Source organism: Peromyscus leucopus, chromosome 8a (assembly GCF_004664715.2).
Source record: "Peromyscus leucopus breed LL Stock chromosome 8a, UCI_PerLeu_2.1, whole genome shotgun sequence".
NCBI lineage: Eukaryota > Metazoa > Chordata > Mammalia > Rodentia > Cricetidae > Peromyscus > Peromyscus leucopus.
Genome location: NC_051085.1, coordinates 7,958,559 through 7,973,503, shown reverse-complemented (window position 1 = coordinate 7,973,503; position 14,945 = coordinate 7,958,559). Strand labels below are relative to the sequence as shown.

The window sequence follows — 14,945 nt, the reverse complement described above, 5'->3', positions numbered from 1 at the left end:
CTTCTCTGAGATAAGCACTCTGGGCTATCTCAACATGAAAGATGAAGCAGCGCCGGGCAGGGGAAAGGGCTGCAAAGTTCCAGTAGCCTGGCTCGGAGAAATAAAACGGCCCTGTGCACCTTATCTGAGAGCTACAGCGTGTGTGTCCTTCGGCTTTCAGAGAACAACCTCATTCCTCAGAGCTGTCCTCTCCGGGACGGCCTGCTCTCTCTCCCCCCACTCTTTCTGATCTTGAGCGAGCTGGAACATTCACAGCCAGCCAGGCTCATAAACATTCCTCCTGGAGCCTTATCATTTTCCGAAACACATGTGCGGCTCTCTTTTTCACTGCTGAAGACGTTTTACATTTTAATGAGAGGAGAGAAAACTCACATGATGTAACGGCTCACTAACGAGCTTTGTGGCGGGGGGGGGGGGGGGGGGTCTTTGCTGAGGGCATCCAACAATTTAGCCACGACTATCCTGCTAGTGGAAAGCCATTTTTGATGGTCTGCTCCTCTGGGCTTTGACTGGGTTCACAGTGCAGGAGGGTGGAGAGCCTCCGTGCTTAAACAGACAGCATTTTAGGAAGATCTGTGTCCTCCGCAGTGTCTTGCACAAGAGTAAGCCATCAGTGAGCATCACTGAATGAAGGGGTGAGTGCATAAAAGAAGGAACCAAGGAGCCAAGGATCACTGAGCTCATGTTCCAGCCCAAGCATCACTCCACAGAGGGAGCCATGGCTCAGACAGGCAGGGATGCAGTTCAACCATGACAGTTGTGGGCCAGATCCCGGGATCATGCTGCCTTTCTTAATGGACACTCAGGCAAATGGAGTGCCAGTTAACTGGCCAAGCATAAAGGGTAAGGGTGTGTGTGTGTGTGTGTGTGTGTGTGTGTGTGTGTGTGTGTTTAACTCACTCTGGTGGCCTTAGTATATCCATGCACTCTAAATAACAGCTTCCTAGCCAATCACAGTACATCATGCAGTGATGGATTGGCATGTGACCCAATCCTGCCCATTGGGAACCTAAGAGAGGAAGTGGGCTGTTCAGGCTCTGGGACTCCTTGTTCCTGATCAAAAGAAAGAAGCACCTGCCCCTCGGAGGCTGCAGGAGGCTGTGACAGCACCCCAGCATCACACAAAGCCCCTAGATCCCCTCTGCAGGTGGCCCTGTCTCCAGCCTTTCAGGGAAGATAATAAATGACATCCCTGTTAGAGTCAGCGGAGTTAGGTGCTCTGCTAACTGGAGCTGAAAGCTCCCTAAACGGTCCAGGGAACTTCGGGAGAAACCCGAACACTTGCTTCCTTTGCTCCTTAAACAACTGTTGGTTTGTTTCCCTGTGTTTTATTAAGTGTAGAAAGGAAATGAACAGTTCTACAGTCAGCTGGAGTGTCTTTTTTTTTTTTTTTTTTTTGAAGGAGGACCTTAACAGCCTTTCAGATAATTCTGAACATTTTAGAGATATTACAACGAAATTTGGCAAGTGCTTTAAAGGTTTGCAACATGGAACGCAAACTCTGCGGACTGACAAACTTCATGTTCTCATCTAAAATCCACTGGTCCGTCTTGAACCTGGAACGCATTTTTTCACCTACATATGATTTTCTAACAGCCTGCAATAATATCCACTGAGCTTTGACAATTCTCGAAATGGCAGGCAACAGGTTTTACTCAAGCAGTATTAACAACCACATTACTTAAAACTCACTTCTACCATACAGGAAAATCTGTGCACACTGTGTGTGCTGCCACACGCACGCTGTCAAACACCTGCTTTCCACCTGAAAATTCGAACCCTGTTATTGGTAACAAAGACTGCTGACTGCTTTCCTTAAACAAAAGCCTCGCTTGTTCAGTTTGGTGACGGTATACCCGAATACCCACGCCTGGAGACCCACAGTTTGTCTGCCCGTCACTCCCAACGGTTCTGGGAAAGAAGTGGGAAACTCCGCTCACAGCTTAGACCATCGCACAAGTCCTTTCCCTCAGGACAACCACACCGCTGAGAAGCAGCCAGGGTACTCTATGTAGACGCATTTCCTGTTGGTCACAAACAGTCCCCAGAGATACGTCCACAGGCGACTTAACAACTTTTACTAATTACCGAAGACTCACTTGAGCATCCCTTCCCATCCTTTTCATCCACCCTCTCCCTCCTGTCTCCTCCCCTGTTGTGAGTATCTAAGAGTGGAGGATGGACACTCACCACTGGGCTTCATGCCCCTGTCTTGATCTCAGCGGCAAGCCCACTGACGAGGCCTTGGAGCCCCTCAGATCTGCACTTTTTGAAGACTGATGCTTTCTATTTCCTCCTTTTCTTCCTTTGGTGACCAACTGCAGCATTTCCACAGACACGTGCCCCTCACTGTCTGTCTGTCCTGCAGTACCCTCTCCCTTCAAAGCACTTGTCATAGCACACAGGCTGTGTTCTACCCACTTGGCTCGAGTCTCAGGTTCATCACTCAAAACTTCTAGAACCCTGAGTAAATTCCCAACCCTCTCTAAGCTCGTTTTCCTAGAAAACTCAGGGGAGTGAATATGATAATCTCCAGACATCTTCTGGCTCTTAGAGACGCATGCAGGCATGCACACAGGTGTGCACACAGGCATGCATGCAGGCATGCACACAGGCGTGCACACAGGCGTGCACACAGGCATGCACACAGGCGTGCACACAGGCATGCACGCAGGCATGCACGCAGGCACACACTGCACTATATAGCCAAGAACATCCTGAAAACACCATCTTGGAGTCCCCCCAAGTCTGCTGTGTAATGAAGCTCTAGAAGTCACTATTGACAGGTCTGGACAGGAATCAGTACATGAAGAATTCAGACGATAGAAACAATGAGAGTTCTCACGGGAAAGATCCAAGGTTCCTGAAGTAAGACAAAAATCAAACTAAAGGCTAAAAGGAAACAAGAATGTACTCACTAGACGACACCTTCAGCACTCAGAGCATCAGAGGAACCCATCCTACCCACGCTGCTCACAGTAAGGGAAGCACGGTCTCGGGGCCAATGGAAAGTGCAGCGAACACAAGTCACCGGCCTGGGCGGGAAGCCTCCGGCTGGGAAGCCTCTGGCCTGGGAAGCCTCCTCGGGTGAAATTCTATGTCTAGCTGTCTAAAGGACGCAGACATTATAGGCTTTCCCTCTTCCCCACTAGGCGGTTGCTGATGCTTCCAAGATCACTAGATCAGTTTTCTTAACTCTATTTTATTATAAAAAATAAATAAATTCAGTTGAGCACACTAACTTTATTTGGCTAGATTACTTTCTATTTTCAAACTATACAACGTAGGAATAAGCAATTTAGCTATTTATCTTCTGGAATAAGCCTCAACATTTTACTTTCTAAGAACAATTCTGAAGTATGATGCTTTAAAAGCTTCAATTTGTTTTATTTTGACATTAAGTAATGGGTTTCTAACAACTATAAAACATAAAAGAAGATGGTTGAGAAAGTCATGGGACCCGACCCCTAGACTAAGAACTACAGGCAACCAAGGAATTCTGAGAGAGGAAGAATTAGTCTTTCGCGGGGATGAACCCCCTAACTTGTTACCCAACACCAAGTGCTCAGCCCTGAAATCACACACACACAAGCAACACTAAGCTGACTAAGCAGGTCATATTCATATAGTTATGCATACATATGTGATGGGGGAATGTCTTTGATTATGTGTTGCTCTGATTGGTTGATAAACAACGCTGTTTGGTCTATAGAAAGGCACCTTAGAGGCAGGCGGGAAATTCAAAGGGAGAGACAGGAAGAAGGCGAGAGAGCCAGCCGCCCATGGAGCAACATGTAATAGGACACAGGTAAAGCCACGGAACATGTGATGATACATAGATTAATAGTTATGGGCTAATTAAGATACAAAAGCTAGCTAGCAAAAGGCTTGAGCGAGCCATGGCCATGCAGTAATAATTAATATAAGCCTCTGTGTGTTTACTTGGGTCTGAGTGGCTGTGGGACTGGCGGGTAAGAGAGATTTGTCCCGACTGTCGGCGGACACAGGAAAACTTCAGCTACACACATGTATCATATATGTAACAATATTAATTAAAGAAAAAGAACCCATGAGTTTGCAGGGATAACATGGAAGGCATTGGAGGGAAGAGGGCAAAGGGGGTGACTACTGTAATTAAATTATAATTTAAAATGATATTTTAAAAAAAGAAAGTCAACCTGGTCTCAATTCTCTTTTCTTTACGGACAAAAACAGCATACCTTTTTTCCAGACATTTGTGGGTTTAATTGGCATTCTCTATTCACACATACAGAACAGAAACTGTAAACTGGCTCAGGAGTCACAGGGAACAGAAAACATCTCCACTCCATCCTACTGAGATCAAATTGTAACACATGCCTCTTAATCTAGAAGGTGAAAATACTCCATGGATCTGGAAACAGGAAAATGTAAACTGGGAATGATGGTTCTATTCTATGCAGACTGCTCACACGACTTGAGGAACTGGTTACAATAAGAAAAGAATTCTGTCATTAAGAGCATCAACAATTTGGTAGCAATGGGAAATAAAAAATTAGAAAGTTTGTGGCCCATCTTACCCCATCCCACTAATGGAATGTATGAGTTAACTAGTAACTTTAACAATTTATCCACTGGGAACAATCACGAGACACCGGCTAAGTCTAAAATGGAGGATAAACCACAGTAACATTAAAGCTGACGAACAGGGTTCACCGTCTACCATACATACAGTTTGTTTATTTTGGCATTTCTCCCTCACCCGTGATTGTATACAATATCCCCAAAGGGGTAAAACTATTCATGGCCAGGCACTACCCAGACTGTAACTAACACTTACTGCATCAGGTACCATGCTGGGTCTGGGGTTACACACCGGACGAACTTGCTCTCAGACAACTAACTTAGTCTTTCCTACTTGCTCCAGAACCAGCCTGCCACATGTAGTGTCAATTTACTGACTTTCTGTCCTTATAAAAATGGGACAATAGCTAGAAGCATAGCTTTAACGATGAAAACTGGTTTCTGGTGTTACCCCACAGGCTTCCTTATGAGAGCATAAGGAAAAGGAATAATAACATTCAAATATTAAACATGGGAAATTACATAAGAAGAGACTTGCTGGTGAATTTTAAATATAATTAGGACTTAGTGGGGTTTGTGTTTTTTTTAAAAAGGCATGCATAAAGCTCCCAGGAATGCTGACTCACACTTAGGACAGCACAGCCATGTGTACACGTAAAATGAACGCATGTTATTGTCTTCAGCCCACATTTTCTCTTAACTGAAAAGACTTTACCTTCGAGCTGGAAGAAACCAAGGCCACAAGCACATTCATACCTGGACACTTGTCTATTTGAACAAAGGGAATGGGTATCAGGAAGACACAGTGACACAGTCACCCCATCTGCCCCAAATCATTCCACACACCCACCATATACAAAACAATAGTTATCCATCTGTTGTAGAATATTATGTGAAGGTGTGTTACTTCTGTTTATGCTGCATTTGTTTAACTCTGTGAAGCTGTGTTACTGTGTCTGTCTAAAACACCTGATGGTCTAATAAAGAGCTGAACAGCCAATAGTGAGGCAGAAGAAAGGATAGGCGGGGCTGTCAGACAGAGAAAATTAAGAGAAGGAGTAATCTGGAAAGAGGGTTAAAAGGAGAAGTTACCAGAGAAGGAGGACTCCAGGGAACAGCCACCTAGCTACACAGCCGGCAATGGAATAAGAAAGAAAAGTATACAGGAATAGAGAAAGATAAAAGCCAAGAGGCAAAAGACAGACAGGAATAATTTAAGAAAAGCTGGCAAGAAACAAGCCAAGCTAAGGCCGAGCATTAATAACTAAGAATAAGCCCCCATGTGTGATTAATTTGGGAGCTGGGTGGCGGGCCCCCAAAAGAGCAAAAACAACAACATTCACCCAACTAAGAAAAGAACAAAAGGCTAAACCATCTCAGATGTGGTTCTTACATACAAAGCTAAAAACCCACAGTAATATCCCTTATGTGGCCTTTTCAGATATCTAAATCTGCTCTCCTAGTGCACAGGTAAAAGACTGTTTTATAGGTCCCAATATACCTAAAATCATAATAAGTTCTATATCAGTAACAGCAAGATTTTTTTTTTCACTTTAATGTGATCACAGACCCCTAGGGAAAAAAGAAAAAAACATCTATTTACCCTAGGTCTTTTAAGAGAAAAGCAAGAAACAGTTTTTAAATTCACGTATAGAAAAATCTCCTGAATTCCCAGAGTCCCTTTAAGGCTTTTTTGAGGGAGCAAGCATGTCCTTTGGATGTCTGTGACTTGTGGAAGCTCACTAACTTAGGCCCAGATTTGTACCTACTGTCTCCTGGCTATCCTGGCAACACACGGCTGTATCTAGTCAACTGTGCCATGAAACTGCAGGTCCCCTAAGCTACACGTGACAGCAGACACCTGTGATCCCAGCCTCTGGGAGGCTGACGCAGGAAGCTCACACGTTGGTGTCTAGCCTGGGGTACAAGGCTAAGACTCGTAAAAGCAGACTCTTGTCCTCTTGCATACTCTAGAGCCATTTAGGCCCCACCCTTGGTACCGGGGACAAAACCTAGTGCCCAGTGCATGCTGGGAAGTGTTGCACCTCAACTGGAAGCATCAGTATTTCACTTTGTTTTGAGATAGGGTCTCACCAAGTTACATGGGCTGCCCTGATCTCACTGTAGCTCAGGCTGGCCCTGATCTCACTGTAGTTCAGGCTGGCCCTGATCTCACTGTAGTGCAGGCTGGCCCTGAGCTTGTAATTCTCTTGCTGCAGCCTCCCTAGCAGCCAGGATCACTGGCCTATGCCACCAGACCCTGCCCTCTTCTCTACGTCACATGCCATATCCCGCTGCACTGCTCTCCTTGTCCCGATGCATCCACTAGGTCTGTTATGTATCCCGGATTCCATCGACTCTCCACACCGTCTCCAGAGTGACCTTTCTAAAATGCAAATGTCAGCAAGCACACCACTCTCTTGATTACACTCCAGCTTTGAAACGAAAGGTCACGGTGCCTCACCCGGTCTCTTCCAATCTTGTCCCCACAGGTGTGTCTCTCCTGGCCCCTCGCTACCTTCTTGCATTCGATGCACAGAATCCCTTCTGGGTTCTCCTATGGTCCAGATGTGGCTTGAACCCGACCCCCCCCACACACACACACCACACACACACAATGGCTCACGTGCTGGAGCCTGATTCCCCGGCGTGGTGATGCCCTGGACTCTCAATGTGGCGGTGAGGCGGTGGACTCTCTGGGGCGGGGCCCAGTGGAGGAGAGGCGGGATGAATGATTTCTTAGAGAGTTTTAACATGAAGATCTGGTCTCTTGGTTCCTGTATCACCACGTGAACTCTCTCACTTCCTGTCACTGTGGTGGCTGCCGTGAGCCCCTCCCCAGAACCAGACAGCTGCTGATGCCACGTTCCTCAGTCTCCAGAACTGTGAGCTAATAACACACTTTTCCTAAAGTCTGCTGCCTTGGATATTTGGTTACACCAGTGACACGGCGACTAAGACAGGCCTCTAAAAACAGTGTCAGGCGAGAGGTCAAGACCGCACATCTCCTCTGATGAACCTGTGAAGGACGTATTTATGGTATATCCTAGTCCTCAAACAAGAGAGCCAATACACAAAATTTTCAAAGTATTGGGCATTTTACAAACCTTAAAAGTTAGTAACAGGAGTGGCAACAGTTAGACCTCTGAGGCATTAACAAATTCATCTTGTTTAAATAAATTCATCCAGCCTCCCAAACAGCAGTGGGCGCTGTTGCAGGTAATGGTCACATGAAGACTCACTACGCTCCTCTGTCGTCTCACTTCCTGGCGTTATCATTTTGACTATCGTTTCCTGCTCGTCTCTGCCTCCACCAGTCAGCTCCTGGGACCTAACAGGAATGCATTTCCCAAAACTTCCAATTACTATGTCTGTGAATCCGCCACAGTTTATTTTGTATGTAAATGCGGAAACAGAGCTAATTTTTTTTTTTTAAATTCATGTAGTTCAACATGTGTGAAGCACCTGGAATATTAAGGATTGCTGTGAGTTTGAGGCTGTTTTAGCCTATACTGACCTCTAAGAAAGCTCATGCTATAGAGTAAGATTGTCTCAAAAAGGACACCTACACACACACTCAATAAAATGTAATAATTTTTCAATGTACTCCCAAGCTCTTCACCTATTTTTAATATTTTAATTTGTTCTTTGTGAAGTTCATACATGCATATGATGTATTTTGATTATATTTCCCCCATTATCCCCTACCAACTCTTCCTGGATCATCCCCTGCCCATGTTCCTCTGCCAATTTCAGATTCATTCTCTCTCTCAGTTTTTATTAGTGGAAATACAGTTAACATTTGCAGCTGTAATTTCTCTCCGGTTTATAAAATGAAAGCTGGTGGGCCTCAGAACTTGAGGAAAAACTGGGGGACGATATGAAGTACCTGGGGATGAGCAGACACGGAGGCCCGTGACCGTGAGACAAGCTTGTCGTTGTTTTCAAACGACACCTGAGCTGTGGAAGAGGAGGCTTCCAGGGCCTCCCAGAAGCCGTTTCTGCTGCTTTGGGCATAGCTCTGCAGATCTAAAAAACGAGGCGCTGACATTTTAAGAACCTGGTTACAGAGTTCCAGTTTAAAGGGCACACATCCCCCCTCTGCGAGAACACGAGTGGCAGTTGCCATGACAGCGCAAGGCAGCACCTACCACGCCTTTGTTACCCTGCTGAAGATGCGGCACACAAACATACTCGTGGTCGACTCTTGACTAACCAAGTGGGAAAGGTTACAAGACATTTCTAGAGCCACGTGGGTTTCGCCTGTGCCTGGCCTCAGGCGAGCAAATCTGGTATGTTAGTTAGTAATAACTAGGTAGGTGCGAAGTAAGACCAGCAACATATCTGAGACTGAAAACCAAGGGAAATGCGCTGATCTCTTCCCTTCGTCATCATCATCTGAGAAGCTGCATCTTACTGTTTTAATGGAATGGTCGACTGGGACCACACGACTGAGCTATCCACGTCCCCTGTTTCACTAACGTCCTGACATCCTTTCATGCTTTGTCTCGTCCATTTCAACTCAGACTTCCATGTTAAGTAGCTGTAGTGAGGAAAAGTGGTTTCTAGTTGAGTTTATCGACTTCTCTTGCCTCAAAAGTAAGAAGAAGAAAGGATGCTGACGGGAGGAAGAAGGGGGACTCGGCGCCTCCAGGGGTGCGACGGCACCGTCGCAGGCTCTTCCTCTCTCATTAGCCACCCACGCCCTGCGTGGAAACCAAGCACTCAGTACCCTTCCTCTCTCTTTAACCACCCACGCCCTGCGTGGAAACCAAGCACTCAGCACCTACCAAACAAGCCACACGGTGACAGAACTGATCACTTTGGTTTAAAACCTGGAAATGAACATCTCCTAAATGTCAACAGTGCCAGACACTGGCCTAGACACCGCCCACACGATCCCACTGGAACCCTCCAGTGGCCCACCTTAGAGAAGGAACTCAACAGAGTATGTCTTATCTGGGAACCTCTCCCGCTCACAACCCCACGCTTTGTCCTGATAACGATGACGACATACGGATGATGACCACGACGGCACCTTACGGCGCGCTTGCCCCAGACACCGTGTGAGGGATGCTGGCTCCCTCCCGGCCACCCTCCTTGGCAGTGGGTGCTTTGCCTTTGCAGAGGAGGTACCTGAGTCACGTGGTGGTTTAGATGTATGTTCAAGGTGACAACCCAGCAGGCGGTGTGACTTGAACACCGTTCTGTCTACTAAATTAACTAAACTCAGCTTATCGTCCACCACGTTATTAGCAATGATAGGGTCATGTAGAAAGAGGAGCCTAACCCACCCATGCTCTGGCGCGGTGGTTCAACCTGTGGGCTGCCAACCCCTTTGGAGGCTGCATATCAGATATTTACATGACAACTCAGAATGGCAGCAGAATCACAGTTAGGAAGCAGAATGAAATGGTTTTAAGGTTGGGGTCACCACAGCATAAGGAACTGTATTAAGGGCTGCAGCATTAGGAAGTTGAGAAGAACTCCTGCTCTGGAGGGTCCTGTGGTAGACCCGAGGTCTCCCAGGTCAGGGTAGAGTTCATGGAGGAAGCCAAGGGGTGTAGTTTAAGGCTGCTTCGTCCTTTCCGCCACCCCGACAACTGTCCCCAAGACAGTTTGCAGTAAAGAAAGTAGCAGGAAGAATGCTTAAGTGTGCCAAATTATACCAAGCTGGTGACAAGACTGGATATTTTCCCTAACGAGTCACCAGACACACGCTCCGTGAACGGCACGGGTGCAGAGATTTGCTAAAGATTTAACAGGAGGCCAGTGGGTAAAGGCGTTCGCCACCAAGGCTGATGACCTGAATTCAATCTCTGGGACCCATATGGAGGAAGGAGGGAGCTGACTCCTCCAAGTTGTCCTCTGACCTCCACAACATGTGTGTTGTGGTGCATACAGGCACGCATGCACACATGCACACACACACACACACACACACACACACACACACACACACACACACACATCCCACCCCACATAATAAACCAACGACACTTTAAACGTTTTCCAGGTTGTATGCAGTACTTACAGTTTTATAACTCCGTCAGAGCACCTGGAACATGGCTGTTGGCTGCTCCTGTCCTGTTTGTGTTGACTCTGCCCCAGCTGAACAAACCTACAGATTACAACAGACGAGTGTAAGCCAAAGAAGGGAGCCCCTGCCCTGACTCCAAGGGCACCCCAATCAGAGCGCACTTCCACAGCCATGGCGACACAGCGCCATTACCAAAGTGAAACTATACAGCAAGGAATGCAGGAGCCCGGGGGCGGGATGCTTGATCTGAAAGGCTGGAGGCCCACCCTGAGGCAGGGAACCTGCTGAATCCAGAACATTGCCTCAGGTTCCTCAGGCCCTGACGCTCCTCTCTTCCCTCACTCCCAAGTCTACCTACCCCAGCTACTGCTAGGAAAAACCCTGTCAGTCAATAGAGGCAGGCGGATGGGCCGCCAGCGCCACATCACCCGCCCCAGGAAGGCTGAGTGGCATTCACACAGGCACTAACTCACACTCCCGGCTGCAGGAAGGCCCGGTCCACACATGTCCCCCTCCCCTCAGAGATTCGGGGTGGTCCGTTCTCCTGCTCCCATGGGAGGTGACAGGGCAGGATCGAGGAGCTTATTTCCTCTCTGTTTTTCTACCATCTGAAGTATTTTCCTTTGATGACTATGGATAATCTTATCATTTATTTTTCATAAGCTATTTTGAAGGTCGAGTGCTGAGGAACAACAATTCCGGGATTCTCACAGGGCTGCGGACAAGTTCCCCAGAGCTCGCTCTTATCTGACAGCAAGGGGAAGGAAGAGGAGAGAACAGTGTGTAGAACAGTGGAGTCAGCTGTCCCCCATTCCAGTGCTCTGAGGCCCCGAGTCAGCTGTCCCCCATTCCAGTGCTCTGTGCCCCCATTCCAGTGCTCTGAGGCCCCGAGTCAGCTGACTGGCAAGCCAGTACAGGACACCATCACAGTGTGTGCAAACCCCAGTGCACACACCCCAGTGTGCACCAGTTTATGGGTGCAGACCTGGGGCAGGAAGGCCAGCTGACAGTTGAGGACAGAACTACATGGGCTCAGTCCTGGCTCTCTGGACCCAAGGAGGCACCAAAATAGCTCCAGTGCCAGCCGGAACAAGAGTGGAGCCATGCAGTCCCTGGCTACGTCTTGGTGGCCCCTGGCATAGCTACCCAGTACAAACTTCTGTGGTTTGGATGAAATGTCCTCTGCCACAGGCCCATGCATGAAAAGTTGGTTCCCAGAGCAGGGCCACCTGTAGGGAGGTAGGTGGTGGGAATCTAAGGCATGGAGCTAGTCAGAGGCTTTACATCACTGGAGTATACGTCAAGTGGAGCTGGGACCCTTGTTTTCCTGGCCTTTTTTGTGTCCCAGCCACGAGACGAACAATTCTGCTTCGGTATGTTCTCCACACCATGATGTTTGGCTTTGCCACCAGCCCAGAAGCAACAGGGTGGACTGACCACGGAGTGACATCTCACTCCCGAAAGGGGACAAAATGAAGTAGACCTTAGAGTCTGAGCCAGTAAAGGCTCCAGGGGAAGTCATGTCTGAGGCAAAACCAAACCAAAACACACATTAAAAAAAAACCCAAAAACCAAAAAACCAAAACCAACCCCTTTTCTTTTTGTTTCAACTGAGCCAACATTCTGGTCCTCGCCATGCAGACTCACACACTGCAAGAGGCCACAGCGCTCAGGCACCGCGCCCACCAGCCACCCTTCCAGGCCAGGCTGCCTAAGGGCGCACTGCAACATTTAGCCATGGGGTTCCACAGAGCGGGCAGGCAACAGCGCTTATGCGCCCAGGAGTGAGCAGGGGTGGCTGCGTTCTAAATGACTGACTTGGCCCTTGGTCAGTTTATAAAAGTGCCCAGGTACATAAATGAATTATGTGGGGCTATGTTCCCATGGAACACACAAGTTATATTAGGTTCAGGAGATGCTCATGGTGGTCCTGCCAGGTTCTTGACATTTTAAGGGTAAAGGATCCCCCTAGAAGACCTGAGAACTCTATTTCCCCATACACACCTAATTTGGCACCATCTCAGGAAATGTCTTTCGGTGATTCCCTCCTTCCAGCGAAATCTGGCTTAACCACACACCCTGAGCTGGCACACTTCCTCAGCCATTCTCCCCATTAGCCACCCCAGGTGTAAAGTGGATGCAAAGTCTTTAACCATCAAGATCCAGGATTCAGTTTCCGAGAAGGCACCTGATCACGAGAGCTGGGAAACGTAGCTGTGTATTCATATCCAGCTTCAGCTGGACATGGGCAGTACTGATGTGGAAATGTCCTGTAGCCTCTCCCACTGGGGACAACACTCAAGCACTAGGTTCTCTAGCCTCCAGTACAAACCAGTGTTTCCTATATCACCTTTGTGTTGGCTCATTTTCTCACCTTGACACACGCCACAGTCATCTGGGAAGAGGCAACTTCAGCTGAGGAACTGCCTCCATCAGGCTGGTCTGGGGGCAGTCTGGGGGGCATTTTCTTGATTGCTGACGGAAGCGGAGGGCCCAGCCTTCTGCAAATGCCGCTATTTCTGGGCAGGCGAACCTGAGCTGTGTCATACGGCAGCTGAGCAAGTCCCTAAGCGGTGCTCCTCCATGGTCTCTGCTTCAGTTCCTGCCTCTAAGTTCCTGCCTGAGTTCCTGCCCTGACTTCCCTCAAAGACGGACTCGGACGTGCAAGCCAAACAAGCCTTCTCCATCTCATGTTAGTTTTGCTCAGTATTCATCACAGCAGCAGAAAAGTGAGAGTGTACATCATAATAACCCCGCATTTCATCATTTTTCTTTCCTTGCTGGGTGAACGTCTCTCACCTGGCATAAATGGAGAAGTCTTCCTCTGACAGGGTTTCAGAGAGGTTAATTCCATATACTTCTTTCATGGGCTGGACCACATTCTAGAGTTTTAAGAACAGGAATCAGTTAGAATCATCAGCTATTCTCCAGATAGCTCCAGAGATGAAGGAAACAAGTCTAAGAATTTTACTACAAAAGCAATAATACATTTTTTTCACATTGCTCATTCAACTTCAGCTCATGGCTTTCAGAAAATCTCTTTGTTGGAAACAGTGGCTCACAACTATAATCCTGGCACTTGGGAAGCTGGGGCAGGAGAATTGCGGTGACTTTGAGGCCAGCGTGGGTTACATAGAGAGTTCTAATACAGCATGGTATAGAGTGAGACCCTGCCCCAAAACAAAAGAAAACCACATCAACAAAGACCCAAACACACACGAAACTATGGTTTCTGTTTCTTACTAAAATGGCTTAGTTTAAGGTTTAAAAATATGCTAAATAAACATGGCTGCTGTATCTACTGCAGGAGTTGGCAATTTCTTTTTTATTTTTCCTATCCAAAGACAGACAGTAAATAGTCTAGACTTGTGGGGATATATGGCCCCTGTTGCTACTACCCAACTTTAGCGTATGTGAGCCACCATATGCAATGTAAGCGAGTAGGCACAGGAGGTTTCCAATATAACTGTTTTCACAAACAGGCAGCGGGATGGATGAGGCCCATGTCAGTTCATTAACTCTCAACTAACAGTTTGAGTTCTTACCACATTGTGACTTTAGCTATTTCTAGAAAGCAGTTTTCCCCCAAGCTAGACTATTAGGTCCTCTGTGGCTCTGCCCACTTGTTTTCCTTACTATATTAGTAAATTAAATTGGGCAGGACTCATGTCCCCCAGGGCCATTCAAAGCAGGTCCAAACCCTGCATGCCAAGTGCCCGGCGGGGTAATAAACAGACAGGTCCAAACCCTGCATGCCAAGTGTCCGACGGGGGAATAAATAGACACCAAGTGGATGCGATGCTCAAAGACAGACAAGAAGCTCTGAAAACTCCTAAGGAGGTAAGAAGTTCACCATGACAAAGAGGAGCAAAGCCCAGAGATTTCCAAGGTCAAAGCAGAAGGCAGCCGTCCTAAGGCTGTGCCTGGAGCACCGGATTAGAAAAGCGTGAGTGGGGGAATGTGACATTTCCCTGCTCTCGGCCTTTTAAGTGAAAGCAGGATTTTAAAGATCACTTTCCAGAGCCTCGGGCTGGCTCGCACGTGCATCCTGCCCCCGCACCTCCGTCACTTTGGCACTGTCCCCGGGGTCGGTCATCTTCACGGGAGTGGAGCGCTGAGACACGGAGCCCTCATCTTCCCGGTCGGTGCCGGAGTCATCCTCCGAGCTGCTGGACACGGCCTCCTCGCTGGGGGGTGGCGGGGCGCTGGCCGCCGTTTTCCGCTGCAGGACGGCTTCCTCTCGGTTGCTTTTGTTTCTTTAAAAAAGACGGAGGTGAGTGTGACGCCTCTTCAGGCTGCACCCTTAACCTTCACTGTGGATGGCCCACGCCCACGACCGAGT

General features: G+C 47.8%; 1 protein-coding gene across 1 annotated transcript in view; it reads right to left on the bottom strand.

Annotated features, from left to right (window-relative positions):
* Positions 1-14,945, bottom strand: part of Fig4 (FIG4 phosphoinositide 5-phosphatase) — a 110,389-nt gene that overhangs the window by 16,951 nt on the left and 78,493 nt on the right. Inside the window, exons 20-22 of the mRNA XM_028890232.2 lie at positions 14,664-14,859; positions 13,403-13,485; positions 10,598-10,684 (exon numbers count right to left, since the gene is read on the bottom strand). Of these exons, the coding sequence (XP_028746065.1) occupies positions 10,598-10,684; positions 13,403-13,485; positions 14,664-14,859 (366 nt within the window). The remainder of the gene's footprint in view (positions 1-10,597; positions 10,685-13,402; positions 13,486-14,663; positions 14,860-14,945) is intronic.